This window comes from Sporothrix brasiliensis (assembly GCF_000820605.1).
Source record: "Sporothrix brasiliensis 5110 chromosome Unknown Cont22, whole genome shotgun sequence".
NCBI lineage: Eukaryota > Fungi > Ascomycota > Sordariomycetes > Ophiostomatales > Ophiostomataceae > Sporothrix > Sporothrix brasiliensis.
The window spans coordinates 1,668,735-1,695,190 of NW_024467141.1; the positions used below are offsets into that span (position 1 = coordinate 1,668,735).

The 26,456-nt window shown below is 54.9% G+C and overlaps 9 protein-coding genes across 9 annotated transcripts; 3 read left to right on the forward strand and 6 right to left on the reverse strand.

Moving 5' to 3' along the window:
- Window positions 1–60: 60 nt before the first annotated feature.
- Window positions 61–1,836, forward strand: SPBR_08324 (uncharacterized protein; the record flags this gene model as incomplete). Its single annotated transcript, XM_040766562.1, has 3 exons — window positions 61–112; window positions 201–1,120; window positions 1,189–1,836. 3 exons carry the CDS (start codon window positions 61–63, stop codon window positions 1,834–1,836), a joined length of 1,620 nt encoding a protein of 539 aa, XP_040614750.1.
- Window positions 1,837–3,157: 1,321 nt separating this feature from the next.
- On the forward strand, window positions 3,158–3,616 carry SPBR_08742 (F-type H+-transporting ATPase subunit h; the record flags this gene model as incomplete). Its single annotated transcript, XM_040766980.1, has 2 exons — window positions 3,158–3,266; window positions 3,342–3,616. The coding sequence occupies 2 exons, from the start codon at window positions 3,158–3,160 to the stop codon at window positions 3,614–3,616; spliced, it is 384 nt and encodes a 127-aa protein (XP_040614751.1).
- Window positions 3,617–5,393: 1,777 nt separating this feature from the next.
- On the reverse strand, window positions 5,394–6,860 carry SPBR_08428 (uncharacterized protein; the record flags this gene model as incomplete). Its single annotated transcript, XM_040766666.1, has 1 exon — window positions 5,394–6,860. The coding sequence occupies one exon, from the start codon at window positions 6,858–6,860 to the stop codon at window positions 5,394–5,396; it is 1,467 nt and encodes a 488-aa protein (XP_040614752.1).
- Window positions 6,861–6,939: 79 nt separating this feature from the next.
- SPBR_08309 (uncharacterized protein) lies at window positions 6,940–8,775 on the reverse strand (the record flags this gene model as incomplete). The annotated part of the gene is made up of 3 exons (XM_040766547.1): window positions 6,940–7,416; window positions 7,498–7,595; window positions 7,710–8,775. The coding sequence occupies 3 exons, from the start codon at window positions 8,773–8,775 to the stop codon at window positions 6,940–6,942; spliced, it is 1,641 nt and encodes a 546-aa protein (XP_040614753.1).
- A 5,789-nt stretch (window positions 8,776–14,564) lies between these two features.
- On the reverse strand, window positions 14,565–15,083 carry SPBR_08731 (uncharacterized protein; the record flags this gene model as incomplete). Its single annotated transcript, XM_040766969.1, has 1 exon — window positions 14,565–15,083. The coding sequence occupies one exon, from the start codon at window positions 15,081–15,083 to the stop codon at window positions 14,565–14,567; it is 519 nt and encodes a 172-aa protein (XP_040614754.1).
- Window positions 15,084–15,666: 583 nt separating this feature from the next.
- SPBR_08757 (uncharacterized protein) lies at window positions 15,667–16,019 on the reverse strand (the record flags this gene model as incomplete). Its single annotated transcript, XM_040766995.1, has 2 exons — window positions 15,667–15,776; window positions 15,842–16,019. 2 exons carry the CDS (start codon window positions 16,017–16,019, stop codon window positions 15,667–15,669), a joined length of 288 nt encoding a protein of 95 aa, XP_040614755.1.
- A 602-nt stretch (window positions 16,020–16,621) lies between these two features.
- On the forward strand, window positions 16,622–18,024 carry SPBR_08448 (uncharacterized protein; the record flags this gene model as incomplete). The annotated part of the gene is made up of 2 exons (XM_040766686.1): window positions 16,622–16,863; window positions 16,941–18,024. 2 exons carry the CDS (start codon window positions 16,622–16,624, stop codon window positions 18,022–18,024), a joined length of 1,326 nt encoding a protein of 441 aa, XP_040614756.1.
- Window positions 18,025–18,228: 204 nt separating this feature from the next.
- Window positions 18,229–20,103, reverse strand: SPBR_08298 (uncharacterized protein; the record flags this gene model as incomplete). Its single annotated transcript, XM_040766536.1, has 1 exon — window positions 18,229–20,103. The coding sequence occupies one exon, from the start codon at window positions 20,101–20,103 to the stop codon at window positions 18,229–18,231; it is 1,875 nt and encodes a 624-aa protein (XP_040614757.1).
- Window positions 20,104–21,125: 1,022 nt separating this feature from the next.
- On the reverse strand, window positions 21,126–26,456 carry SPBR_08066 (c-x8-c-x5-c-x3-h type zinc finger protein; the record flags this gene model as incomplete). The annotated part of the gene is made up of 1 exon (XM_040766304.1): window positions 21,126–26,456. One exon carries the CDS (start codon window positions 26,454–26,456, stop codon window positions 21,126–21,128), a length of 5,331 nt encoding a protein of 1,776 aa, XP_040614758.1.

A 26,456-nucleotide genomic window follows, 5' to 3' on the forward strand; every position in this document is an offset into this window, starting at 1 on the left:
GCAACCGCGTCACATACTCGGATACACACAAGACCAAAGACACGCGGGGAAACATACACAATGACGAGTCAGACACATTTAAGACGTCGCTCGGCTCTGGTTGCGCTTCTTTGTAAGTGGAACAAAATAATGAAGTCGTCCACATTGGATACAGATACGATAGATACAAGTCAAAACAGCAAACTAACTATTAAATTTAGCCCTAGTCGCCGGTGCTCAAGCAGTCACTACATACTGCCCTTCCGGGGCCACAAACGTCTGCTATGGCATTGGCATACCGGAATCGACAGCCAGTAAGGGGACTGGTAACATCTACTTTAGCATCTCCGCGCCAACGTCGTACCAGTGGGTCGCCCTTGGTACAGGCACTATGATGTCCGGCTCCAACATGTTTGTCATGTACCAGGACGGCAAGGGCAACGTTACGATCTCGCCCCGTGCCGGCACATTTCACACACCGCCATCACAGGACACGAGCAGCAATGCTGCAAAACTCACCCTGCTAGCCGGCAGCGGCGTATCTGGTAACACTATGACCGCCAACGTCATGTGCTCTAACTGTGAATCATGGGGCTCCAGTGGGCAACTGTCCGTCACGAGTACCAATGCGCCATGGATAGGCGCCTGGCGCGCTGGCAGCTCCCTGGCCACAACAAACAAAAACGCTGCCCTCACCGTGCATGACAACACAGCCCAGTACAAGTTGGACTTGACAAAGGCCACCATCAACAGCGACAGCAACCCGTTTGTTTCTTCGAGCAGCGGCGGAAGTGGCAGTGGCACTGGAAGCGGTAGCGGTAGTGGTAGCGGCTCGGGTAGTGGCTCGGGTAGTGGAACGGGTGGTGGGACGGGCAGTGGAAACGGAGGCGGGAACAGTGGTGGTGGCTCCTCCTCCAACAATGGCGCCACGGAGGTCTCGTCGTCTGCCCCTAGCGCCGCGATCTTGACTGCGCATGCTGTCATCATGGCCCTGGTCATGGTCGTGCTCTATCCGTTGGGTTCGGCGCTCATGCCGCTCTTGGGGAAGTGGTTGTTGCACGGCGCCTGGCAGGGTATTGCCTACCTTTTGATGTGGGCTGGCTTTGCCCTGGGTATCATTGCAGCCCAGCAGAGAGGACTGGTGAGTTTTAATGCTGTGACCTTTTCCCATCCTGAAAAATGCGTACTGATTCTTTTCTACTCTCCTAGTTGCATGTCAGCGAAGCGCGCCCCCATACGGTCCTCGGGGCCGTTGTTGTTGCTACAATGGCATTCCAGCCAATGCTGGGCTTGCTGCACCACCGCCACTTTACCAAGAACCAGGGCCGGGGCGTTGTGGGCCACATTCACATCTGGCTAGGCCGTATTCTTATGATTATGGGCATCGTCAACGGCGGGTTAGGTTTGCAGCTGGCGATGGCATCCAAGTCCGTTATGATTGGCTACTCGGTGGCGGCCGGGGTCATTTTCCTCGCGTATGTGGCTGCAAAGGGTGTCGGTTCGTTCGTTTTGGCGCCTTCACGCGCCAAGAACGTCGACCGCGGTGTGCCTGTCTCTGGCAATGGCCGTCGCTATGAAGGACCCGAGCCGGATATGGCCTACCACCCGGACGGTGACTACCAGCAGCCGGCGCCGCAGCAACAAAACGATTGGCGGAACAAGGGTCCAGCAGCCGCTAGGAATGAGAGCAGTACCCACTACTCCCATGCGAGCAGTGCTGACAACAACGGCACGTCCGTGTCGCCATCGCTGCCGCCAATGCGTGCGCAGCAGCCAAACGCAGCTAGACGGCCAAATGAGGACAGAAATGGCGGCTACCGGAATCGCATGAGGAGAGAGGAGCAAAGGTATGCTTGATAATATCAGTGCAGACTGAAAGGCGGGTGGTATACGCCATGATTTGTAACTCGAGAAGGCGATGGGGGTACTCGGGAACGATACCCTTTAATTTTGTGCACCTCTAGAGTCACATATATATTTTATGTACATTGCAAACGAAGATTTTGGGATTATACTGCGCGTCAGGTCAACATGCAAAAGGGTTGCAGAAGTGTTGTAAAGCAAGGACGTGAGGATACGTCGACGTCAATAGCGTCTCGCTGTTTTGAATAAAAACACCACGTGACACATCACGAGCATTCACAGAAAACTGTGGTTGGACATTGGAATAGCCGAATTGTGGAGCCAGCTAACAGCTTTTACGAGGAGATAAAATCAACCACCCAGAAACTGGCCAAAACTGAGGCTGGGGCCCCTCGCAGAAAGAGTGGCTTGCGCGCGGTGCCAGTTTTTTTCACCTCGCTTTCCCGACCCAGCCAGTCCCCAATTCCTGCTTTTCCCTAACGCCTTTTTTCCCGCTCACCCATTCTCCTCTCTTTGCCCCAAGGATTCCGAGCAAAGAATCAAATCAAATCACCAACTTTTAACTTCTTCGCTCTACCTCACCGACTTACCTCACCACCCCCCACACCCCCCGACGACACTTCTCGGCATCAAACTTGTCGAGTTTTTCTTTTCGCCTTTTCGCTTTCTTCTTTTCTCACAGCATATTCACCATGCTTCAGTCTCTGGCTCGCGTTGCGGTAAGTTTTTCTGCTTCTCTTTTCCTGGCGGAGGTAAAAATCGCTCTTCTGTTTCGGCTTGCCGGTTTCCCCCTCTTCGATTACGCAACCACGACGGCACGACGACACGACGACATCACGACACGATGACACGAAAGACACCAACAATCGCGAAGACAACGAGTTTTGCGAGTCGAGGAAACGAAATCGCGCATCGGATTGGAGTTGATTTTGGACTGGGGAAATGGAAGTGGTTGCGATTTACTGGACTGGTTCGCTTTCTCCGAGCTTCCGAGCAAAAGGGTGAGCAGCCACGTTTTTGTTGCCATTGACAATGGAGCACACACACCCGCCTCCGACAACTCATCTCGAATGTTCGAAACGGCACGAGCGCCTTGAGCTTCGGGTAACCTGCTAAGGAACGGACGACAACGCTCAAGATTCGAGGAAAAGCCACCTGAGCGAAATGCGTTCGACCAAGCGTGCCGACAGCAGTCGACGGGAACGACGGAAGCGACGGAGGCAGCGAATCAAGAAGACGATGCGGTTGTAAAAGTTGGATTGGCATGCTTTCTAGGAAACAGTGATGGGAATATGCACTCGTCGCAGGGACGGTCATGCTGACGATAGTCTTTCTGCAGCCCCGCCGGGCATTTGCTGCCGTTACGCGGACAGCGATGACCACTCAAATGCGGACGTTCATTGTTCCCACAGTCTCTCGTCGTGGTAAGCACTCTTGCAGCTCAATACCAAAGGTACACGCGGTTCCTAGCCTCTGCTAACTCTTATCTTCCCTTCCAGCCGACTTTGTCCAGGAGCTCTATCTGAAGGAGCTCAAGGCCTACAAGGTCCCCGCCGTCAAGCCGGAGGACGCCCAGGGCCAGGTCTCCACCTTCTCCTTGCCCAGCGCCCCGCGGTCGCCTGAGGAGGCCGACCTCGCCAGCAGCCTGCAGGAGTACGAGTCGATGGCCGTTGAGGTCGAGGGCCAGGAGGTCGCCGCTGACGGCGAGGCATCGGCCGCTCCCGTTGAGGACTGGCTCGTCGAGGAGGAGGACGAGGATGACGCCCACCACTAAAGCGTCCGTCTTGTCTCCATTGCCTGCCCTTTAGCCAAGCCACATTCTCTTGCTTGAGCCAGAACGAAGAAAAAAGGATCGTTTCCGCCTACCCCCTCAACTTACCAACTCTCTAAGTTTTTTGTGAGAGATAATCAACAATACCGCGCTCTTTCTTCATCTATGGGCACATTCGAAACAACCAAACTTATAAAAAACAAACACAACGAGACCGGACCTAGGATACTCTTTGATAAATTTCAGGAACGGTTTGCGAGGAGGAGGAGAAGAATGAGGAACTAAAAAGGACATGTGTATTCACGGGCCTTTTTTGTGTGAGAATTAGAATGGTGGGTGGTTGGCATCTGACGCAAGCACATTTGAAAACAAAGACGACGCGAAGAATAATCATAAAAGTCATAGCGCAGAAAGAAACGCCCCCGTGTATAAATTTTATCATTTTTTTACTTTACACTTGTTCGTTTACCATTTGACTAGCGGTTGATGTGATGATGATCCTACGATGAATGTGATTTTGTAAAGAAACCCGACGCTGTGGTATTCTCCGTCTAAAAAAATTAAGCATTTTCGTTAATTCGACATCAGTGCCAATCTCTCTACACTCTGCTCATCTCCTGAAAGCATTTTTTGTTCTTACTCACTTTATATGTACTCAATTCAGGCTGGGCTGTGTACCTACACATCTTCGAATCTGAGAGATCAAGAACTTGAACGTCGCCAACACGGAATGGTGAATCGTCGTATTATTTAAATAAACGCAGGAAGATATTGTCGTGCTAATATAAATAATTCATTGACTAGACTCTCAATGCCTAATATCAAGTTACCTGTGATCATCTATGCATCAGTATGTTCCTATCATTATTAACCAGACATATTCCCTATCGTGTCTTTATCCCTCTCACCATCATTCTCCTTTCAATTTTGCTTCTTCCGCAACGCATGGCTTCCTCATCACTACCCGAAGAAAAGGTACTTCATAGCAAACACTATTTCGACACAAAACAAACAGGAACTGCACCGAAGAAGACACGAAAGACAGACTAGGCCAAGCAAAGGACAAATCAATTAGACAGTAATGTGAGCTAGGGGAAAATGAGGACAGTAATTACTCGGAAATATAAATAAGCAGAAAGGACAAGGCCAACCACAAGTAAATTATGTCGATAAATTATGATCCTAACCACCCAACCCTAAGCCCCCATAAAAACGCCATTGGACCGCCAACCCGGGCCGGTTTTTGCATTTGGTTTTTTTTTCAAAAAAAATCAAGATGGTTTCGTCTCCGAAGATGCCCCCCTCTTTGTGTGTATGTGTATAATGCACAGTACTGCAGATATATGGATCGAGGAAAGTAAAGACACATGTACAGTAAAAGTAAAAAAGTAGAAGACGTCCGCCTATCCCCATCCGTAAATGCAATACCGAAATACAATTCGAGCCAAAGACCATGTAGCGATCAATGGGCGGTAATTGGAAAATAGAAAGATAAGTGGCCACGTAAAATGTCGTCATATAGAAAAAAGAGAAAAGAAAAAGAAGGTGAGGGGCAATATATGGATGTCGGGTTATTATTTCGACAAAAGACATTTTTCTTCTTTTTTTGTAGGATTTTTGAGGGCTGGTGATCGGGAGGGTGGTAGATATTAGGCGGCAGTAAAAGGCGGCAATACCCAAAAAGAGCAGTATGGACACATTAGTGAGAGTTGGTTTCATAGAGCATAGACGGTGTAATGGAGCATGGAAATAGACTGGTCTGATAGGTTGCGAGATATGACTACATGTCAAAGTGAGTATCCCCAAACATGTGTTCGTCGTTTGTTGTCCGAACGATGCCGCTCATGCGGTTAGCATTTCTCGGATCGATGTCGTTGATATCGTCCCACTCGTCGTCCTTGTGACCACCATGTGAATTGTGGTACGAGTTGCCAGCATCGTGCATGTCATCGTCAAAATCGTCATTGTTGTACGACGGACGGCCCCTCATGTTGTCTTCTAGAGCGCTCTCATCCACAAACGTGAAGCCCTGGAAGTTCGCCTGCATCGACGGCGACAGCGGGGTGGATGTGGCGATACCACGGGCCAGAGCAGCGGCGCGCTCGTTAAGAGAGCCGCTCTTGTCCATGGCGTCGGTAAAGATGGGGTCAAAGTACGACACATCCGTGTCCGACTTCAATTTCGGCTTGAAAGGCGGCGTGATCAGCTTCTTCGACAGTGCGTCCCAGTCGATGTCCCGGAAGAAGGGGTGCTCCATCAATTCGGCGGCATCTTTGGTGGCACCAAGACGGTGTTTTGGGTTGCGGTTCAGCAAGCCCTTGACGAAACTCCGGCCCTCTGCCGAGAGAGTGTCCTTCGGGAACCGGACCTTGCCAAAAGCAATGTTCTTGTACATTTGCTGCGTATCCTCGGCATAGAAAGGGCTCCATCCACAACACATTTCGAACACGAGCACACCCAACGACCAAAAATCGACCATCTTCGTGTAGCCGGCCTCGTCCAGCAGGACTTCCGGTGCAAGGTACTCGGTCGTTCCGCAGAAGGTGTTGGTGGTGTCGTTCTTGGTCAGGTTGGCCTTCGACAGCCCAAAGTCGCACAGGGCAATGTGGCCATTGGCGTCCAGCAGAATGTTCTCCGGCTTAAGATCACGGTACACGATGTTGTTGTTGTGTAGATGCTCGATTGCCAGAATCAGCTCCGCAATGTAGAACTTGGCACGGCCCTCCTCGAAACGTCCCTCCTTTTGCAAGTGCCAGAAGAGCTCACCGCCGGACATATAGTCGGTGACCAGGTACAGGTCAGATGGCGTCTGGAACGAGAACTTGAGACCGACGATAAATGGCGAGTCCGACGTCGCAGTACGGACAAGAATGTTCCGCTCACCGACGGTGTGGGCAACCTCCTTCTTCTGTACAATCTTTTTCTTGGAGAGTACCTTCATCGCATAGATCCGGTGGGTGTCCTTCTTGCGAACCTGGTACACTTGACCAAACGTGCCTTTGCCGATCAAACGCAGGATCTCAAAGTCGTCCGGTCCGTAGTGCTTGCGCTCGGTCCGCTGGTAGAAAGCTTCGACATACACTTCGCCGGTGGGTGTGTTTTCGGCAATGGTATCAGCGTGACCGCGCAGAGGGAACCAGCCGCGGACAGGACCTTCCTTCTCCGAGCTGTTGGCCTGGAAGTCAACGTGGCCCAGGAATTCCTCGCCAGTTTGCGCATGATCGTAAACGGAGATATCAACCAGCATGTTGGAGTCGACAACATCACTAGCATAAAATGGTAAGTATTTCTAGTGAAACAAAACAAGAAGAACGGATGGAGGGCACCTACAAAACAGCTTCTGCGTCCCATTTGGGGTTTGTGAGCGACCGCCGCACGGTACGGTTTCGGAAAGCGCCATAGTCTGTGATGCTTGTGTTGCTGCTCTGCCGGCTCCGCATAGGAATCGCCATGGGGCGGCCACTATCGCTTGCTTGGCGCTGGATGGGGATGCTACTAATCGCCACACCGGGGAGCACCGCGTCCTCGCCGTCATCGGGGGAGCGGGGGCCGCCAGAAATCAGCTCGCTGCGCTGGAACACAGCAACAACATACGGGTCGCGTGTCCGCCGAAGACCCCGTGCCTCAGTGATTTTAATTGTGAGCTTGCCCTTGGGTGCGGGTGCTTGGGCACCTTGCGAGGTCGGAGTAATAGAGGCGGCGCGGCTCCGGCTGCTATCGTCACCATCTCGGCTCATGGTTGTTGCTGTACTCTCGTTGACAGACGTGGGCGCCGGGCTGGCTTGAGACTCGGTAGCGTGAGACTGAGCAGCAGATAACGACCGTGTCGGTGTGGACTGACCGCTCTTCAAACGTGTCATTGTTAGCTTTTTCAGTTGGCTCACAGACGCGGAACGCAAGACAGCAGCGGGCGCAGACGCGTCGGCCACTGGCGATCCAACAGCCGCTGGCGTATCCGGCGCCGTGGAGGCACGCGGACCGCCTGGGGTCACGGAGGGAGAGCGGGTAGACGCGGGGGTATTGGAGGAGGTGGAGGTGGAGGAAGGAGTAGCAAGGGACGGAATAGAAGGGATAGAAAAGTGATGAGCAAGCACACTGGACGGTGTGACAACGCCGGTCAAAGGTGTAGTAGACGACGAAGACTCCTGCCGGCCACGCGCCTCGAGCACATCGGACACGCTTTTCTTGTGGCTACGAAAAGTCCACGGGACGTCCCACGGATTGGAAATGGTGCTGCCCGCAGCACCCAGTGCCCCGGCGCCGTTTTTGGTAGAGACTGCTTCTGTGCCTTCCTTTGCTACCCCTGCCGCTCCTCCCCCGCTACCACCGCTTCCAGTCCCGACTGCGCCTCGTATGGACGCTGGCGGTGTCGGATATGGGTGCAACGATGAATGTGCGGCTGCTGCTAAGCTTTCTGAAGGCAGAGACTCGTCTCCGGTGGGCGCCGTTTGTTCTCGTGGCGGCTGTGGTTGCTGTAATGGCGGCGGATTTGGCAACGGTTCTGGATGCGGTTCGTCAAGTTGCCAGCTTTCGCTGTGGCTCTTGCTCTGGCTCTCTTCAAGTCCGGTTTTCGAATGTTGCTGTGTCATGGCGTCGGCCGGTATTAAGGGGGATGTCTCGGTATTGCGGGAGTAACTGGCGCTGGCGGTCTTGGAAAGTGATGGCCGTGGCCGAGACTCGGACGGTGCTGCTGTCACTATTGAAATTGTAATCGAATCCTCTGGTTGTGGCAGATTTGCCGTCGGCGATGGTGGTCGTTGCGGCTGTGTTTGTGACGGCGTCATGCTCGGCAAGACATCTTCGGCGGCTTTCGGCGCATAGGCAGATGCAGGTGTGGAGGTAGTGTTGGGGGTGGTTGCAGGAATTGCAAAATTGGCAGTGCTTGTGCTGGCAGTGCTGGCAGTGCTGGCAGTGCTGGGGGTGTTGGAAAAGGCAGAGGAAGGTCTCGAGGGTAGAGTGAAGTTGCCTGAGAGCAGGCGTTTAAAAGATGCAGGACGAACCTGATTGAAGTAGCTCATGATGCCTGGCAAACGTTTGTCGTGGAGGTCCGGTTGCGGTGTAGCCACACCGGAGCGGGGAGTGTCTGAGCCGATCTGATCCGTGCCGTCGTCGTCGGCCGCAGCAGACCTGCTGGATTCGTCAATTCCATTCGTTGGAGTCATGTTGGGCAGCAGGTACAGGTCGGAAAGTGCAAAAATAGAGAAACGGAACGAGAAAGAGAAATGGGTGATACAAAGAACTGGGGAATATAGAGGGAATACAAAGAAAGAAAGAAAAAGAGAAAAAAAAAAGGTCAAAGGACAAAAGTATAGGCACACAGCAGCGCGTGCCTATGTAGTAGTCATCGAAAGATGCTCGTCCGTTGAAATAAGGTTCGCGAGGCGTGTGAGGAAGGGAAAGAAACGATGTCAAGGTCAAAGTGGCCGACACGGGAAATGATGACGAGGTGAAAAATATCGAGAACGGCCAGAAATGCCCCAGGATGCAAAGAATGGGCAGAATGGACCAGAACAAGATGAATAACAGAGAAATAGGGAAAGAGGAGGCAGGCCGGGAACGCAAAAGACGTGAAATAATAGGAGGGAAAAAAACGGGAATACAAATGAAAAATAGCTCGGTTGGGAAGGAGTGGCCGAGTCAAGGAGGGGCAAAAAACGGCGACAAAAATGACGACTAAGAATTGGGTGGAGGACGACGGGTGTTGGGTGGAAAGGGCAAGCGCAGGCAAAGGAAGGTGCAGAGGACGGATACAAGGTTCGGGGTGTGATTTGCACGCTTGGAGAGGTAGCTCTTTCCTTCCACTTCGGCTCGACGACTGTGTATCGTGGCGGCCGCTAACAAAGGAAAGAGCAGCGCCCAGAAACACCAAAGGTTCAAATACGGGCAACATGTATTAGTGTGCCGCGTCTGCCCCCTTGGGCGGAAATCGCGATTCGCTCAGACAAGGGATTTTTTTAGCGGTTATCGAAAAGTGCCCGCTTGGGATCTGGGCTGAGCCTAGTGGAGCACCCGAAGGGCAAAGCAGAAGTGATTGGGGAAGGAACGAAGGGTGCTGTAATCACAGCTGGTGGCCACTGGCGTGAGGAGTAAGGTTCCCACGGAAAAGACGCAAGTGGGCCCTTGGCTCGTCGAGCTACTAAGAGGAGGGGCGTTCTGCGGACGACTGTCTATGACGCGAAGCGACAACGGAGCGGAGAGACAGTCGAGTTTGAAATTTGTGTGCAAGTCAAGGCAATGAGGACAAAGCAAGGCAGTCGAATGGGGAAAGAACACAAACAAAACAACCAATATCTATCAAAAAGGCAGAGCTTGTTGGATGGAGCAGAGGCCTGGCTGGGCAAGCTGAAGCTGATGAAGCTGATGAAGCTGATGAAGCTGTGCACCCTCGCCTGCATCTCGACGCCTCCCTTCGGCCTCGTCTCTCTTCTGGGGTTCTTTCGCTTCTCCCTGTGGCTTGCTTGGTGCTTCCATCTCTGTCTGGCCCTTGCCCCTTTCTGCCTGGACTGGTCTGCGACATACGGAGTATGGCTTGAGCGGGCGTCACATCTGATCCATGAAATGCTTGACGCATCCTCATGTGGGAAGCCCCCGGCCGTGCTGCTGAGAGTGGACAACCAGCTCCATCCAGTCAGCCAATTCCGCAACGCCCGCTTTTCCCACCAGCCCGTCAAACCTGACACAGGCCATGTGGCCGGATACATGGGATTGGGGTGGATTATGACAGACTTAAGCATGGCTGAAAGACGGAGGGATTGCAGTCGCCGATTGTTGTACAAGGCAAAAAAATCGAGACAAAAGGCAGGCAGGCGTGAGCAACTACTTGCGCCTTTCCGATTCACATGGGGCGACATGGGACATGGGACGGCACTTTACCACTTTACTCGCCTGCGACCCATAAAAAAAGCGAGTCCCGCAAAATCTCCAACTTTCGCAATCCCAATTGGCAATACGACCAACAATGAATCGTAATACTGGGTAACAGGGCGCAGTGGCGTGTTGAGAACAAAAAAAAAAAAAAAAAAAAAAAAAAAAAAAACGAAAAAAATGGGAGAGGCACAACATAATCATATGACCACAGCTTGCATGAGGTAAAAGAGACATAACCACGGCTCACATGATCCAAGAGGCAAACGGCAAATACACGTCACGGCATCCCAATGGTGACAGAGAGACGGACGATAGACGACGCAACAGACATCGGATAACGCAATGCTGGTATATGGACAACCGCGGTGGCGTGCGGTTCCACTTGTTCACTCGACCGCAGACGCACACGCCCCACGACACAAAACGAAATGTAGGCCTGGACATAATGTAGACGGCCCCGGCCTCTGGTCACAAGAGCGGATGGATGCTTTTGGGTTTCTCGTGTTCCGTTACAACAGGGGCGGGGTTTAGGGGATAGCAAAATAAAGGGGCAATACGAAGAACGGGAACGGCGAGACGAGCGGTCCCAAACTGGAAAAAAAAAAAAAAAACACATACCTCGACGACATCACGGCCTGGGTGGCCCGTCTCAGCAGGTCGTGGCTGTGGTTGTTGATGCCATGCGGGCCATGCGGGACGCCATGGATGTTGTTTTGGACAACGCCGTGTTCTGCGCCGTGGGCGCCCACTGTAGCACCCGTCATTTTGATGCAGATGGGGCGAAAGGATGCCAGACGTTCCGTCTCTCTCCAGCCGTTTCGCTGGTGTGGCCGCCGCAGTCTAACTTGTTGATTGTGTTTTAAATGCTCGTGAAATGGCCGGGCTTGTTTCGTCTGATTTCTCTTTCCCCAGGCGGCCTGACCCGGGGTTGGGTTCTGATCTAGAATCTAGGGTGTCTCGATCGGATGCTGGAGTCTCGTCGTACCGCTTTCGACAAGGCTGTTGGCTTCGTGTTGATGGCGATCAAACCAAACGGAGCCAAGGGCGTGGTCGACCTTAGGCCACGGAGTAATTCTTTGTTGACTCGGGCAGGCGAGATTCGGTTCGAGTTCTATCCTCCAGGTGGACGTTTGAGGATTGCGCGGCGTAGTTTGTTGTCGTCGTCTTGTCGTCGTGGTAAGTCGTTTCCTCGTGGAGAAGAAAAGAAAGGTGGCAACCGATATGCGAGCAGAACAGCAAGAGAAAAAACCTAGATAAGGGAACGAAGCAAAAGAAGGAAAGAGGGGTCAACAATGATAAAATGAGGCAAGAGCATCTCAGCGGGTACGTTTAGTTTTGCATACAGCAGCAGGGCTGGGACGGTGCTGTAGAAGGCAATGGCGACAGTCGTATGCGTTCTTGCTCGTGCTGCTTTTGGCGTCGACGCGCTCCGCAAGGCGAAAGGCGAAAAAGCGTGGCGGGGCAGTTGCAACTGCGTACGATAACCACCATAACCTGCTTGTCACAAAGCCTGGACGTATTACGAATTACAGCCCATATTACTCCGTATCCTACGTGGTATTATTGCCTGTGCGCTGGCCTTCTGCGCCTGGTCGACTGCACGTTCACCCATCGCCCACTGCCCTCGACGTAACGTTGACCAACCCACTGTTGTTTCTTGGGGATGCACTTCGCCTCCCATGCAGATGACAGGCAGACTCGGCGGGGTGCACCCGACCTGCTCCTTCCCCTCCTCCGCCCACTCGCCACTTCTCCATCCATTACATCGTCGAGGTGGGGGCATCGATATACAGCGCCTGCCTAGACGTATCTGGCGAGTGGCAGGGAAAGAATCGGCCCATGGACGAACTTGCTGGGCACTTCCTTATTTTGGCGATGGAGCTTCAGACCGTTCCGCAAATTGTGTAGGGCACTTTCCATTTTTGGTTTTTATGGCGTCCCGGCAGGTTTTTTTCCTAGAGAAGGCACTACGGTGGAAGAAAGAGCGACACGCGTGGCCAAAAAAAAAAGGCGCTCTTTCGGAGTCGGATACGGTACTGAAAAACAGCAAAATCCATTCCGATCCTTTCGCTTTCTATTCCTCCAAATTGTGCCGTCTTGAAGTTGTTTTTGGGTAAAGAAAGGTTGTGTGAGAACCTGTTTGGTGCTAAATGTGGCAGCCGCGCTTGGGTTCGTGATATCCCGCTATATTCGTTGCCGAAAGTTGCCATGTCTTAGCGTCGTATTAGTGCTCCGGTCTAGACCGTTAGGGGGTTTTGAAGAGTGGACGGCATAGAACTAGGATTGATGAGTAGAAAGGGAACTTTCCAGATTCAAGATGGGAGTTGTATGTGTAGATGAATATGATGAGGCCAAAACTCGGCGGTCACTCGCATGGAGAGTGCTTCATCGTTAAACAACAACTGACAAAATGGACAAAATGAGAGCCCCTTTGACAAGTCACATGCAGAAAATGCTCCCGGCAATGGTTGCGTCTCGTCCAGTTCCGTTGGTCGCTCTTTCCGGCAGCACGGCGCGGTATGGCACGCGTGGACCGCGGCCTGCAAAGAGCCTTGGTCCCATATCTGGGTTTTCTCACATTCCTCCTTGCTTTGCAACAAGCTCCATGCATCAGCCTCGATCTCTGCTACTTTGGGGCTATTTATGGATCTATTTCTCCTGCTCGGGAGATTTTCACGTTCTCTGTTTCGGGCCGCAAATAGATAAGACCAGAAACGAATCTTGTTTGCGAGAAAAGACGTACAGGCTGACGCGCGAGTGGACAAATATCCCTCTGCATCGTAAATCATAGAAAGAGGGTTACTTTCCCTTCCTCCTAAGTCCGCGTTCGTTCCGCGCACATGTCGCGGCCCAATCACCTGGCTGTCCTCCGATGTAGGTGTCTGTGTGTTCGTGGGTGGGATGAGCGATGGTCGTACCGGCTTCTCTCCCTCTCGCTCCTTTCCCGTCATACACACCACCTTTCGGGATCCCTTCCCTCCGCTTCCCACCAGCCCCATCCTCTTTTATTTTTAAAAGTCGTTCCTTCTTTCCAAACACGCAAGGCGAATAGCAGACACTGCGTATATTTGCCGCAAGCAATAAATGTGAAGTTTGGGCGGTCGTGATTCTCACTGAAAGGAAGAGGCACATTGTCGACAACGTATCCCGGTAATTTCCATATTTCGGGGTGGTCATGCACGCCACCATTGCCCGTGAATGTCTAGTTCTCTGCCCATATTTGATATCCAGGAAATAAACTAGCCATATTAGTGTACCATCTTCATATGTGTTTCTCTCTTGTAGGTCTGCAAACAAACTGGTCTTGATTGGTGTTTTGCCATGTGTCACCTCTGGCCCTCCATCCGGTTTATTTTCTCTGCCTGCATGCACGGTTTCTCAGTCAGAAAATAAACACACCAGAGAATGCGGATTCCCATGTCAAAAGTCGCACGTCTCTCGTTCCCTTCGTACTCCAGTTGATATTGAACTTGGTCTCCCAGCTCTTGTGTAGCATCTTGTTATCCGACGAATGTACAAGTACAGGTACAGGTAATGACACCGGTCGGCCTCCGGCCACCGTAACAGCACCCTCTCCCATATGATTTCAAAGGGTCTATGAGCCGTCGCCGGCCGGAAGGCTTTTCGTAGTTAATAAACATCGTACCGCACACGTTCAAAGTTAGTCACATGTCAAATGTAGAAGGTGGGTTATAAAATAAATATAATATCTTGTTTTCGCCATTCCTTGCCCTTTTTTTTTATATAGTTTTGAGCATATTGCAATGGCTTCACGGAAAAGACGTTCATAGTGTTTGTCATCATTTGCAAGGGACTTGATACATCCATCGTATGCGATGTCAATTATTCACAAATCAAATCGATACAGGTTGGCACACCTGAGTGAAATAGGGGGCTGACGTAGAAAAGTCCCAAAAGCAATCTATGTTTGGTAGTGAATAGGAAAGGAATCCAAGTCCCCCCCCACCCCAACGGTTTTTTTTTTTTTTTTTTTTAAAAAAAAGAAAAAAAGTGAATATTGCTGTGTAGTGAATGCGTGCTTGTCCCACCCAAATTTTCGTCTTCTCTGCCTCTTGTCCTCCTTCTATTTCTTCTGCTTCTTCATCTGGGCGGTCGCCGACTTGCCACACTCCTTTTGGGCACGCCGGTACCAGATCATCATTTCCGCATAGTCGGCTGGCGTCATCACCTGATGACGGAGGTGGTGGCGGACGGCCCGTAGGCGCAGATCGGACATGTAGGTGCGGGCAAGGTACCGCATAAAGGGCTCGCCGGTTTCCCGCATGTTGTCCATGCCCAGGTCGGCGCGCGTCTGGTAGAGCCGAGTCAAATACGCCTTGCGTCGGATCACATATTGTATTTTATGTCTCTTTTCGATTTCGTTCTGCTTCTGCCGATCCAACCATCTCTGCCGCCGCCTCTCCGCTGAGGCAGTCCACTTGGTACGCCAGGAGCCGATGGTAGCAATCTGGGCACGGTGGACATCGGACGCTGATGTATCAGTCTCGGATGTGCCACTGCAGGGATCCGCTTGGGCCTTGCCAGGCCTTGCGAGGCCAACGTATATCGTCTGGCCCATATTGGAGCTAATGTTCGGCTTCATTCCGCGGTTGTGAGCTGGTGATGCAGTTTTGGCGGGTAGCGATGCTGCGGGTTTTCTCCGGAGGATAGTTGATCGCCGCTTCGTTTTGGAAGGCGAGACTTTCATCGATATTTTCGTTTTGTGGAGATGAAAAGAGTCCTTTTGGCAGCTTTATATTGGTTCAGAGGTTGGGACATGTTCCCAAGACAACCATGATTAGGTAGAGGCGTTTGTTGACGAAAGTCGACGGTTGCTTTATGGTATAACCGGAGCAATACGAGTTGCAGCAAAGGAAAAAAAGTAAACAACCTGTACACCTACGATTATTTGCGACGCCATGGCATTATTTCGGTAAAAACATACTGTCCCGGCCGTTATCACATAATTGGGAACTACTAAGTAGAAGCTTTCGGCCGGTTGGTTTGCACGACTTCCGTATTTTGGAGTGCCGCGTTTTCGCGCCGTATATCAATCGTTTCGAACGGAAAATAGAGTGTTACAAACATAAAAGAATGATGAGAACAATGGAATCATGCTTCGTCAAAATACAGACCATCAGTGAGTCCATAATCCCCAGGAATAGTCGTTCCTAACCGATCACCGTCTACTTCTTCTCAATTAGCGCCCGCATGCGTGCCTCTGCGCCCTCGGGAAACGGCCGGCTATAGATTTTTTCCAAGGGCCGCACTGTCGTCAGAGGGTCGCCATAGTCGGCTAATAGAGGTCAGTACATATTAACTTAGGGGAGAAGGCGCGGATGGGCGGTAAGATGATCGTACATGCGTTGAAGCCTTGATCGGTGAGTCGTTGCTTGTATGCCTCGACCTCTTCGCGGTGCTTGGGGGTGTTCCACGTAGCTAAGGGGTTTGCCGCGCCGTTGGCTGGATCAGCCTGTGCCGTTCCTGGCGCAGCAGAAGAAGACGGCTGCGCGCCGGTCATGGTGACGTCCTGGTCCATCGTCCTTGAAGTTGGAGTGAGCGGGGAAGAAGCCAGTTTGATGAATCGAGACTCGTGCGTCACTGGTTGTTGCAAGTCAGTGACATATGTCCTTCTGTGTTGCAGTATCCACCAGTAGGAAAACGAACCAGGCTATGAAAGAGCTCTGCCGTCGATTGATTGTCTGCGTTAATTGTGGCTTGTATTTTGACCCTTCGTTGTTTGCTGTGACGTTGTGCTGAGAGACGTGCCTGCCTTCTTTATGTTGTCGTCTGTACGACATAAGGAATCTGAGGCTTAAGAAGTGGGGCCGTTGTAGTCAGCTTGGCTGGCCAATCGGACGCATCACACACCCAATTGAGCAGGAATGGAAGGAAGGCGCCCTCCGCAGCTTGCGGGCGGCACAGGTGCTTGCCATGCCGCTAAAATGGCAAGACCGGCCATTGAAAATGGGAAATTTACAAGTTCTAAAGAATTTCGCTCCCTCCACCAAGAATCGAACATGGCCATGACGAACGACCGAGACCAACGACTTTGATTTTGGAAAACAACCACACTCACGCTGTGGCGTACGGGCACGATACTCATTCTACCCTGCGGTCCGATTCACCCCGCACCTGACGATGGCCAAGAATACAGGCGTCCCCAGTGCCTGGGACGACGACTGGGAAGCACAAGCCGACAAAGCGATGGCCAAAGAGAACGCGCAGCAGGCGAAGAAACTCTTTGTCAAGGATGGTGCCGGTGGTCCATCTGGTCCACCAAGGGGCGCGGCAGCTGCGTCAGGCGAAGGAACTGCCGAAATGACCCGCGCTGAGCGGTTGGCGAAGCACGAGGAGGACAACCGGCGGCTGTGGAACTCGGCGTATGTATTGTTTCCTTGATGTTTTGCAGCGGTTTGCAGCGGAGAACACAAAGGTTACGTTGTTGCTAACGTTCTAGCGACAATCCGGAGGAGTTTCACTTTTTGTCGGCTGGAGCTGCGCCCGGCGGCGGTGCCCTGCTTTACGGCAGCAGCAACAACAGTGGAGCCAGTGCGCCCACAATCCTGCCTGCGGCCTCGGCATTTCGGCCGCAGATGACGGTCCTGAGCCGAAAACCGGCTCCACGGATGATTCGGCGGCGCGACCCTGTGACAGGCATCGAGGAGCTGACTGTTCGAGATGACGCAGGCGAGGCTGAGGCCGAGGCAGCTGCGGCGGCCCAACGTAACAAAGAAACGCCGGAACAGATACGGCAGCGGCAACAGCGTGAGAGAGAGGCTAAGCAGCGGAAGTACGACGAGGCGCGTGCCAAGATCTTTGGCGAGCCGCTCCCGGCAAGCAGCAATAAAGATAGCAATAAGGACAGCCACAGCAACAGCAACAGCATCAACACCACCGCCAATAACAGCAACAACAGCACATCTACCCCAGGGTCTTTGGCATCATCGCGGCAAACATCACCCGCGCCACGGTCGTCTGGAGGCAACAATGGTGGGAGCCATACACCACCTCACGCACAACAATCTGGTGGATACCGAGGCAAGGGACGTGGCCGAGGCCAAGGCGGTGCCTACCGCGGAGACAGATCAGGGGAAGGCAACGGCCGGGGCCATCACCAGCAGCACGACAACAGCTTCATTAGGCGGCAACCACAGCAACAGCAACAGCAACAACAACAGCAGCAGCAGCAGCAGCAGCAGCACCAAGTCGGCCAGAACTACCAAAACGGCGCAGCTTCGACGCAAAACACAGCACCATTCTCTTCTTCACCTTCGGCAACACCGCCTGGAACACGGGAGCTCTACGATCCAAACTACTCTCCAAAACCACAGAGCCAGAGGCGTTTGGGCGGCCAGGGCCACCACCAGCATGCAGGCGGTACGGGCAGTGGCAGCGGCAGCGATGTGACCGGTTCACCGTATCCGAGCCGGACGGGCACACCGCGCGAGGAAGAGTTTGTGGTCCGCGCACCACGAGGTCCCGATAGCAGCGGCCGTGGCGGCTTTGGGTTTGCTCGGCGAGGCGGTCTACAGAGCGATTGAACACACCACCCAGGCATAGCGAGAGGGTCTAAACGAAGTGATTAAAAGTAATGCAGGATCTCAATTTTGGGTATCATATCCTCTCTTTTTTTGCCTCCTCTTTGGCCAAATCGTGTATACCAAAACAGAAACATAAAACGCCAAGCTATGCATGCCACGCAAGACAAAACAAAAACCATTAAGCCATCACTCATTCACATTCTACTACCACCCACCACCAATCTTGCCAGCCAGCTGGACGACGTGCTCCGAGGCATCGCCGCCCTTTTTCTTGCTGCCGGGTGCAGTCGACTTGCCGACGTCGCTGACCACCTCACGGTACGTGGTGTAGGCGAGCTTGGCTAGGTCAATGCCCGTGATCTTCGCCCAGTGTGCCAGCACCGAGCGCACGTACGAGGGGCTAATGCCGTCGACAAGGTCGTTCGCTGTGACGGCATCGGCCTCTGCGGCCTCCTCCTCGTCTGAAAAGTATGCCTCGTCGATCTCGGCTAGCCATGCCTTTTGCTCCAGCGGGACCGGCTTGGGGGCGGGCTCGCTGCTGTCCTCTTCGGTGGAGAGGCCATTTGCCTGCCGCTTCCGCGCCACAACGACGTCGTCATCCACCTTGATCTGTCCGCCGCCGTTGGTGCAGCCGCCAGGGCAGGCCATGACCTCGACGTACGCGAAATCCAGCTCCGCCCCCGCACCGCTTGCACCACCGCGGCGTGCGCTGCCAATCGGCCGACCGCCGGGCAGCCGCGAGGGGCGTGCGGGCCGCAGCCGGCGCACCAGGTTTTGGATGTTGCGGAACCCGTAATAGCGCGCAGCTTTGAACAGCGGCGGTGCGCCGGTTGTGGGGTCGGCACCGGCTGCTGTGATGGCGTACTCGACGACGTCGACATTGCGGCCGCGGGTCGTCTGCAGCGTCGCGCCCGGGTTCTGGGCGAGCACCGACTGCAGGATAAAGTGGAGGTTGCCGCCAGAGCTGCCTGCCGCCGCCGGCGGGTGGCGGCGTTTTTGGGAGGTAGGCGACGAGGAGGAACTGAAGAGAAACTGGTCAAGCACGGGGTCGGGGAAGGGAATTCGGCCACGGCCGCTGTTGTTGCCGCCCGCCGGTGGGCTTGTTTTTGGTAGACTAAAGAAATCAATGCCGCGCGATTCGGCCAGCATCAATACCTCTTTGCTCGTAATCACACAGTCCACGTCGCGAATGCCCTTGGAGCCCTTGTGGCTCGCACGTTCGTCCCATGCGCCGTCCATGAGCTCTTCGCGGCTCGCCTCCAGTTTCTTGTCAAAGCACGGCATGACGGCCACGTGCCAGATGCGGTCGACCGGAATGCCCAGGGTGCGGCTCAGCGTCGTCTTGAGCAGCGTGCCCGTCAGTGCCTGCGGCGACTTGACCTTGGAGAGGTGGCCGAGCACGTGTGGATGTGTCTTTTCCGCGTAGCAGACCCAGCCGGGACACGACGCCGTCAGCAGCGGGCGGGCCGCGCCTCCTGCTGTGCCAGCGCTCTGCTGCGCCAGCACCTCGTCGGCGCCCAATACAAGCGTGGCGTCCCGCGCCGCGTTCGTGTCCACCACCCATGTAAAGCCGTTGTTGTACGCACCGCCCGACCGCAGACCACCGGGCCCAGACAGCAGGTGCTCCAGCATGTAGCCGGCCTGCTGCTCGGTCACGCCGGGCCCGCAGGTGGCTGCCAAGTTGGCGCGGGTCTGCGGGGAGACGCTAGCGACGTAGACGAGAGGCCCCGCTGGGTCGTCGAGGCCGTGAACCGCGGTGGGCGATGAAGAGGAGGCGATTTGCAGGCCCGGCGCGGCATCAAGGGCGCGCAGCACTTCGGCGTGGCTCTGCAAGCTGACGAGGACGGCCTCGGCGGACGTGACACAGCCCGAGCAGGCGAGGCAGTCGGTCAGCGAGATCTGGGCGGGCCCTGCGGCGGCGCCGTTGGTCGGGCCATCGTCACGAAAGACCTCGTGCTCGAGCGACGCCGACGCCGGCTGCGGCTCCGGAACGGTGGGAAGGGTCTCGACGGGCTTGATGCAGGCAACGCCGGGCGTAATGAAGTCGTTGAGGTCGTCGGCGGAGAGGATTGCACTCATTGTGCCGGTAGGTTGAGCAGAGGAGGAAGAGGGAGGGACGAGAAAAGAATAGACCGCTTGTCGGTCTCACGTCGAGGATGTTCCAATGTGGCGATGATGCAAAGGCTGATGTGGCTCTGTACGTCACGATGCAATTCAAGTGTGAAATGTGAGCTGCGAAATTGTGCGACGACTGGCCCGGTGCATTGCTCGAAAGGAGTGGTCGAGGATGAGCAAAGGATCCAGATGCTCTTACTGTTGCTGCTGCAGACCAAAGAAAAGGGTATGTCGTCGAATGGGCCTGCTTTGAAATCGAACGGGTTCCATTGAAACGGTTCAAGATGGATGGGCCGAAAGAAAAAAACGTTTAGTGACTGTTGCCCTGTTCTCTGCGAGTTTTTGGTATGAGGGCAGGAGGGGTTGCGAGATCGGCTCCTTCTTTTGTGGGCAGCCCGGGTGGCGGATTCAGATTTAGTGCGTTTGGACGTCGCCCCCATTGTGTCGCTCGTCAATTATCTGATCGCTGACTGGCTGGAATCCATCCACTAGCGCAGTTTGGCCCTTCCCCTTTCGTACTCCGCGTAACACGGTAATGGCTACACTGGTCACAGTTGCTGTTTTCGGACAATCCATCGCCCAGTGGCTATGATATTTTTGCTTGCATATAACGAGGTCGCTCTTACTTGAAATTGCTTGTATTTTCAGCTCCTTCCTATGATTTCCCATATGCATTAATACAGTAAAAGAATCCCGGTAAGATACATAAATATGGAACACCCAAAGCGAATGTCAAACCACTGAAGGTGCATCAGAGTAACTTTGAGAATGCAGACAATGTTCTGACAGACGCCACAGGACAATGCAACCCCGTATGAAGAATTAAATAACGTAGAAAAACAAAGCGGTACATGAGAAATAGAAGAAAAAAGATCAGATAGAAACGGCCCGCCAGGACGCCCGACAGGATCCATGGCCGTTGCTATGCTGCATGAAACAATGACAAAGAAAACAATATAACACCATGGTATATAGAAGTCGCACGTCTAATCGTGGCGGAATGTGCATTTGTCGCCTTTGGCACACTTGCCGCTGGCCCAGAAGACGCAGGCCTTGGTGCCAATGAGCGCCCGGTTGATGCCGCGCAGGTGGCTGGGCACGTTGGAGTCGCTGTCGCGGTCCCGCTTGTTATACGGGCCGCCACTAGCGTTGGAGTCTGCGTTGCCGCTGCCACTGTCGTTGCCGCCGTCACTGTCTTTGTAATGATAATTCCGTCTGCGGCCAGTAGTACTGCGGACACCACGCGAACGCTTATAGCTGTCACCGCCGTCCTGGTCAGCTTGGGATTCATTGTGGTGGCCGTGGTCCTGCTGTTGGCCACCGGAGGCCCACTGTGCAAGAGACAGCAGGTACGCCTGGTTCGCGTCGGCCGATCCAGCAGCCGGCTGTGCGCTTCCGGCACCGGCACCGGCACCGCCCATCATCGACGCCAGCAGTGCTTGCAGCTGCGCATCGTTCTGCGGGTCAGCGCCTGTGGGTGGAGCGCCAGATCCACCGCCCAGCGTCGTCAACAGTGCCTGTAGTTGAGCATTCGGGTCGCCTGCGCCGCCTGGGGCTGCTTGTTGCTGTTGCGCCTGCTGCTGGTAGTATGCGTTCATGTACTGTGCATAGGCGTTGGCATCCGTCGACTGTACAGCCGCCGGCTGCTGCTGTTGAGCGTAGTAGGCGGCCCATGCAGCGGCGGTATCCTGCTGTTGGCCAGCGGCTGTGGCAGCAGCCTGCGGTTGTTGTGTCTGTTCCTCTTTCGGCTGCGGCTGGACGGCATTGCGGCTCTGTGCTTCGGCTGCTTCAGCCTGCGTCCGTTCTCGCTGCTTTTCGCGGTTATAGCCCGTCCACCACTCCTTGATGCGCTCCGGGTCAACAATGTAAGCGGGCGGCTCGGTGGCCGGAAAGGCCTTGCCCTGGAGCTGCAGAAAGATGCTCTCCAGCGCCAGCACAGCTTTTTGGACGGTCGGATCTGAGTAATCTTGCCAGCGGTGCACCTTGGTGGTAGACGACAGGTCAAGCGTCGGCCGCCAGTTCTTGACAGCACCGGACGTAAGGAGGCGGACGACGTCGCCGCCCCGAGCACCCGTGAATGAAGTAATTGTGCCACCTGCCTTGGCACCGCCGACAGACTGAGGCTGTTGCGGCTGTTGCGGCTGTTGCGGCTGTTGCGGCTGCTGCTGCGGGTTCTTGGCGCTCTGCAGCCGCTGGATTGCGTTCCACGCAGCCCAATTGGCGCCATACTGGCGCTCCTCGTTCCAGCGAACCTGCACCTCTTGCAGTGCCTTGGACTCGGAGGCCGGGAACGCAATCCCGTTGACGGGATTGCTAGCCAGCTCAGTATGAGCGGCCGACGGTGACTTGGGCGTAGGCGGGATGTCAGAGTGGTCGGTGTAGATGGCCATGAGGACCGTGTTCTCGCGGTCGGCCATGGCCTTCCGCTCGGACGAATCGACAGGTAACTGGCCACCACGCGTGACATATGTCTCAGCGACCTTGTCGGCCGGCAGCGACGAAAAGTTGAGGGGCGACGCCTCAAACCACGGACGGTACGGCAGCTCGTCATCTTCATCGTCGTCGAGGTTCATGCCGTCGCCGCCGCCGTTGCCATCGTCGTCGTCCTCAGCACCTCCCCTCATTAGGCGGCGCTTCAGGGCCAGACCTTCGGACCGGTCGTCGCCGGCGTCACGGAGCAGGTACTTAGCTCTGCCCTCGTCTTCGCCCTCGTCTTTGGTGAAGATGCGGACCTGCGTCAGGTCGGTGCCTGTCCGCCACGTCACGCGCAGCTTGCGACGGCTCTCCTTGCGCAGGCGCTTGGCCTTTTGCTCGGGCGTCTCGCTGGGCGACGCGCTTTCGCTCGACGAGGAGTCCGGCGTGGGAGCGGCGGGCGAAGCATTTTTAATTTTGGGCTTGGAGATCTCGTCGAGAAGCAGGCCCAGCTTAGAAGATCCAGACGACGCCTGCTCGGCCTTGGCTGCGGCGGCGGCTTTCTTAGCGCGGGATGCGGCGGCTGCTGCCGCTATTGTACTGGCAGAATTGTTGGCGGCAATGGAAGACGGCGCCGCCTTGCTTGCAGGACCGGTCGTTGTGGGCGCATCTGTATCGCGCTTAGACGGAGAGCCACTTAACGACGTCTTTGCTGTATCCTTGCTGGACACGTCGGCCTTGCTGTCCGCTGCGGTTGATGATGCATCTGCCTTTGGAGCGGCCGGTTTCGTAGTAGCCGGACGTATCTTGCCGGGTAACAGTGATGTACCGGCCCATGGCTTGGCAGCCGCAGGCGTGGACGATGCTGCGCCTGAGGACGGGGTGACCTTGGCAACTGCTTGCGGTGCGCCTGAGGCAGAGTTGGTGGCTGGCTTCTTTGCAGGGCGTGAATCGGCCGACTCATCCTCGCGGGGGCGTTTTGAAGACGACGAATCAGATACGACTCTTGTAGGTCCAGTCTTGGACGCGGACGAGGCCGGTTTAGCGGCTGTCTTGGACGGAACGTCGTCTGCAACAACGATAGTGTCGTTCGCCGATGTTGCCGTATTCGCAGCAGCCGTGGCCGAGGCTGGCTTGGCGTGAATGGTTTTGGAGACAATTTCACCGACCAAGTCCTTCACCTCGGCGTCACCCTTGGTCATGAAGCGCTTTTGGATCTTGTCGAACTTGAGGCGCTGGTTCAGCATCTCGTCGGTAATCGTCGTGAATTGTGACATGAAGCGCAGCAACGTCTTGGTCAGCTTGCCGTTAAAGTCAGAGGCATTGACACAGTCGCGCAGGGCCGACACAAGGTTGGCGACGAGCGGGCCGTTGCCGCCCAGGTTCTCTAGCACCTGGTCGTGGCCCTTTTCATCCGCAGCGTCGACGGCACGATACAAAATCTCCTGCTTTGAAGCAAGGGTTTTCTTGATTTGTTCGACCGTCTCGTTTTTGCTGCCACCTTCTTCGGCCTTCTTGAGGCGCTCCTTGGTCTCCTTGATGCCGTCGTAGATACCCTTGATAAAGTCGCCGAAATTTTTGACGGCACGCTTGATAGTAGTGGGCGCGTTGTCGGCGACATGGACGAAGCCAATGGCGTCCCAAGCAGCCGCATCGGCCGGGTCTGTGGGCCGGGCCGCGCTGCGAACTTCCTCTTCCTCATCGGATTCGGACTCCTCGTCACTGCCGGGCGATTCCATAGCTGCCGGGCGGCCTTGAGCAATCGATTTGGTAGGCTTCTTAGGCGTGTCGCCGAGCGAGGCAAACTTGTACACCTTGGGCGGCAAGACTTTGCCTTGGCTCTTGAGCCGACTGCGCAGCTCGAGAACCAGCGCCTCCTTCTTCTCGGACGGCTGGGAGCCGACAAGGCGATCATATTCGGCAATGGTCTCGCAGGGCAGCGGGCCTTTGCGACCGGGGAAGTGCTTCGTGCCCAGGTCTTTGGACGGATCAGGCAGCACAGCCGGTTCGGTCGTGCTCAGTGGAGGCTCAATATGCACCACGTTTCCCAGCACCAAGAATGGCACGCCCGGGAAGAGCTGCTTACGCTCCTGAGTCTCTGCAGCACTGACAATGTGCTTAATCTCTTTGGGAAGGACATCGGACAGCTGTGGCTTTTTATACACGGCCTTTGCAGGTTTAACACGTGATGCAGCGGGAGCGGCACCTGGTATTGTCGGCACGGGTACCGGCGTGGCAGTTGGAATGGTGGGCACCGGGATGGCGGACGTGCTTTGTACGGGGGTGGACGACTGAGCCTTGCCGACGGTTTTAGCGGCCGCCACGGGTTTGGCAGACTGAGGGTAGGTCGGAGGCTGAATAGGCGAGACGATCGGAGGCGGGATTCTGGTCTGGGCTTGTTGCATTTGCTGTTGCTGTTGGATGCGAAGTTGCTGCTGCTGCATCTGCATCTGCTGGAATTGCCGCTGTTGCTCGAGCTGCTTCTGCTGCTGGGAGTTGTGTGTTTGTTGTGCCGGTTGATATTGCTGGACACGAAGCTGCTGACCTTGTTGCGGAGGTGATTGTCGGGCCTGCTGCGCCTGCTGCTGCTGCATGAATTGCTGCTGCTGTGGCTGTTGATCCTGCCACGCCTGCTCGCCTGCCAGATGCTGGTACGGTACCTGACCCGGTTGCTGTTGCTGTTGCTGTTGCTGTTGCTGGTGTTGCGCCCAACCGTTCGCTCCTGCCTCCAGAGGTGTCTGTTGTGGCATCTGCTGGGGTAGGTGCGACGGTTGCTGCTGCTGTTGCGGGTCAAGGTACATTTGTTGCTGATACAAATGTTCCGGCTGCGCCTGCAGTTGACCATCGGTTTGCGCCTGCTGCGCTGCTGCCTTCGCTTTTGTGGCTTTGGTGGCCTTGGGTTTCGTGACTTTTGTCGGTTTTGGCGTGGTGGTTGCTGTCGCTTTTGTCGCCTTCGTTGTTGCGGTAGGTGGGACCGGCGATGGGGTGGCTTGCTGCTGCTGCTGCTGCTGCTGCTGTTGGATCGGTTGCGGAACGGGTGTCATGTTCTGGGCGAATTGAAGGTGGTGTTGTTGTGGCTGCTGTTGCTGCAGCTGGGCCTGAACTGGCCAGTTCTGAGCCGGGTTCTGGTAACCGCTACCGGGTGCGGGAGAGTTGATGCCATGCGGGTGGCCAATCGTATCGGGGGTGAGGGTGGATTGTCGGGGCGGCGCAGGTGACAAGCTCGGTCGAGGTGCGGCGTTCGGTCCAGTCGCTACGGGTGGAGATGTGGCGTAGGGGTATCTGTTCACGTCAACCGGCTGTTGCTGTTGTTGCTGCTGGCGTTGTTTTTGGAGCGCCGCCTGCTGCTGGCGGAGTAGCTCTTGTTGTTGCCGTTGCTGCCACTGCTCGTTGCTGATCTGGCCAGATAGGTAGGTAGGCATGTTGCCCATGGCCTCAGCAGGGACAGCAAAGCCCTGGACAGCATCATACGACACGGGTGTGTGACCAACAAAGCCATGATTTTGGGATGAAGGGTCGAATGCATGCTTTTGTTGTTGCTGTTGCTGTTGCTGCTGCTGCGGCTGTTGTTGATGTTGGATGGCAAAGCCTGGTGTGGACCATTGCTGCTGTGTCGGCTGTTGATGCTCCTGCGAGTGCGGCTGGGCTCCGACGAGATTGGCATAGTCGTTCGGTAGCTGTTGGAAAGCATGATGCGAATCGCGGCCAAAGGTCTGAGGCACACCGCCGTCGGCCACGGCGCCAGATGGATCCGGCACCGAGGACCACGTCTCCATAGGGTGGTGCTGCAGGGCGTTCATATCTAAGAAGTCGTTGAGGTCGTCCCCGGCGGGCGGAAGGCCATAGCCGGTGCCGTCTTCATAGTCCAATGGCCAACCGGTGTGGCCATTGCCCTGCTGGGCCAT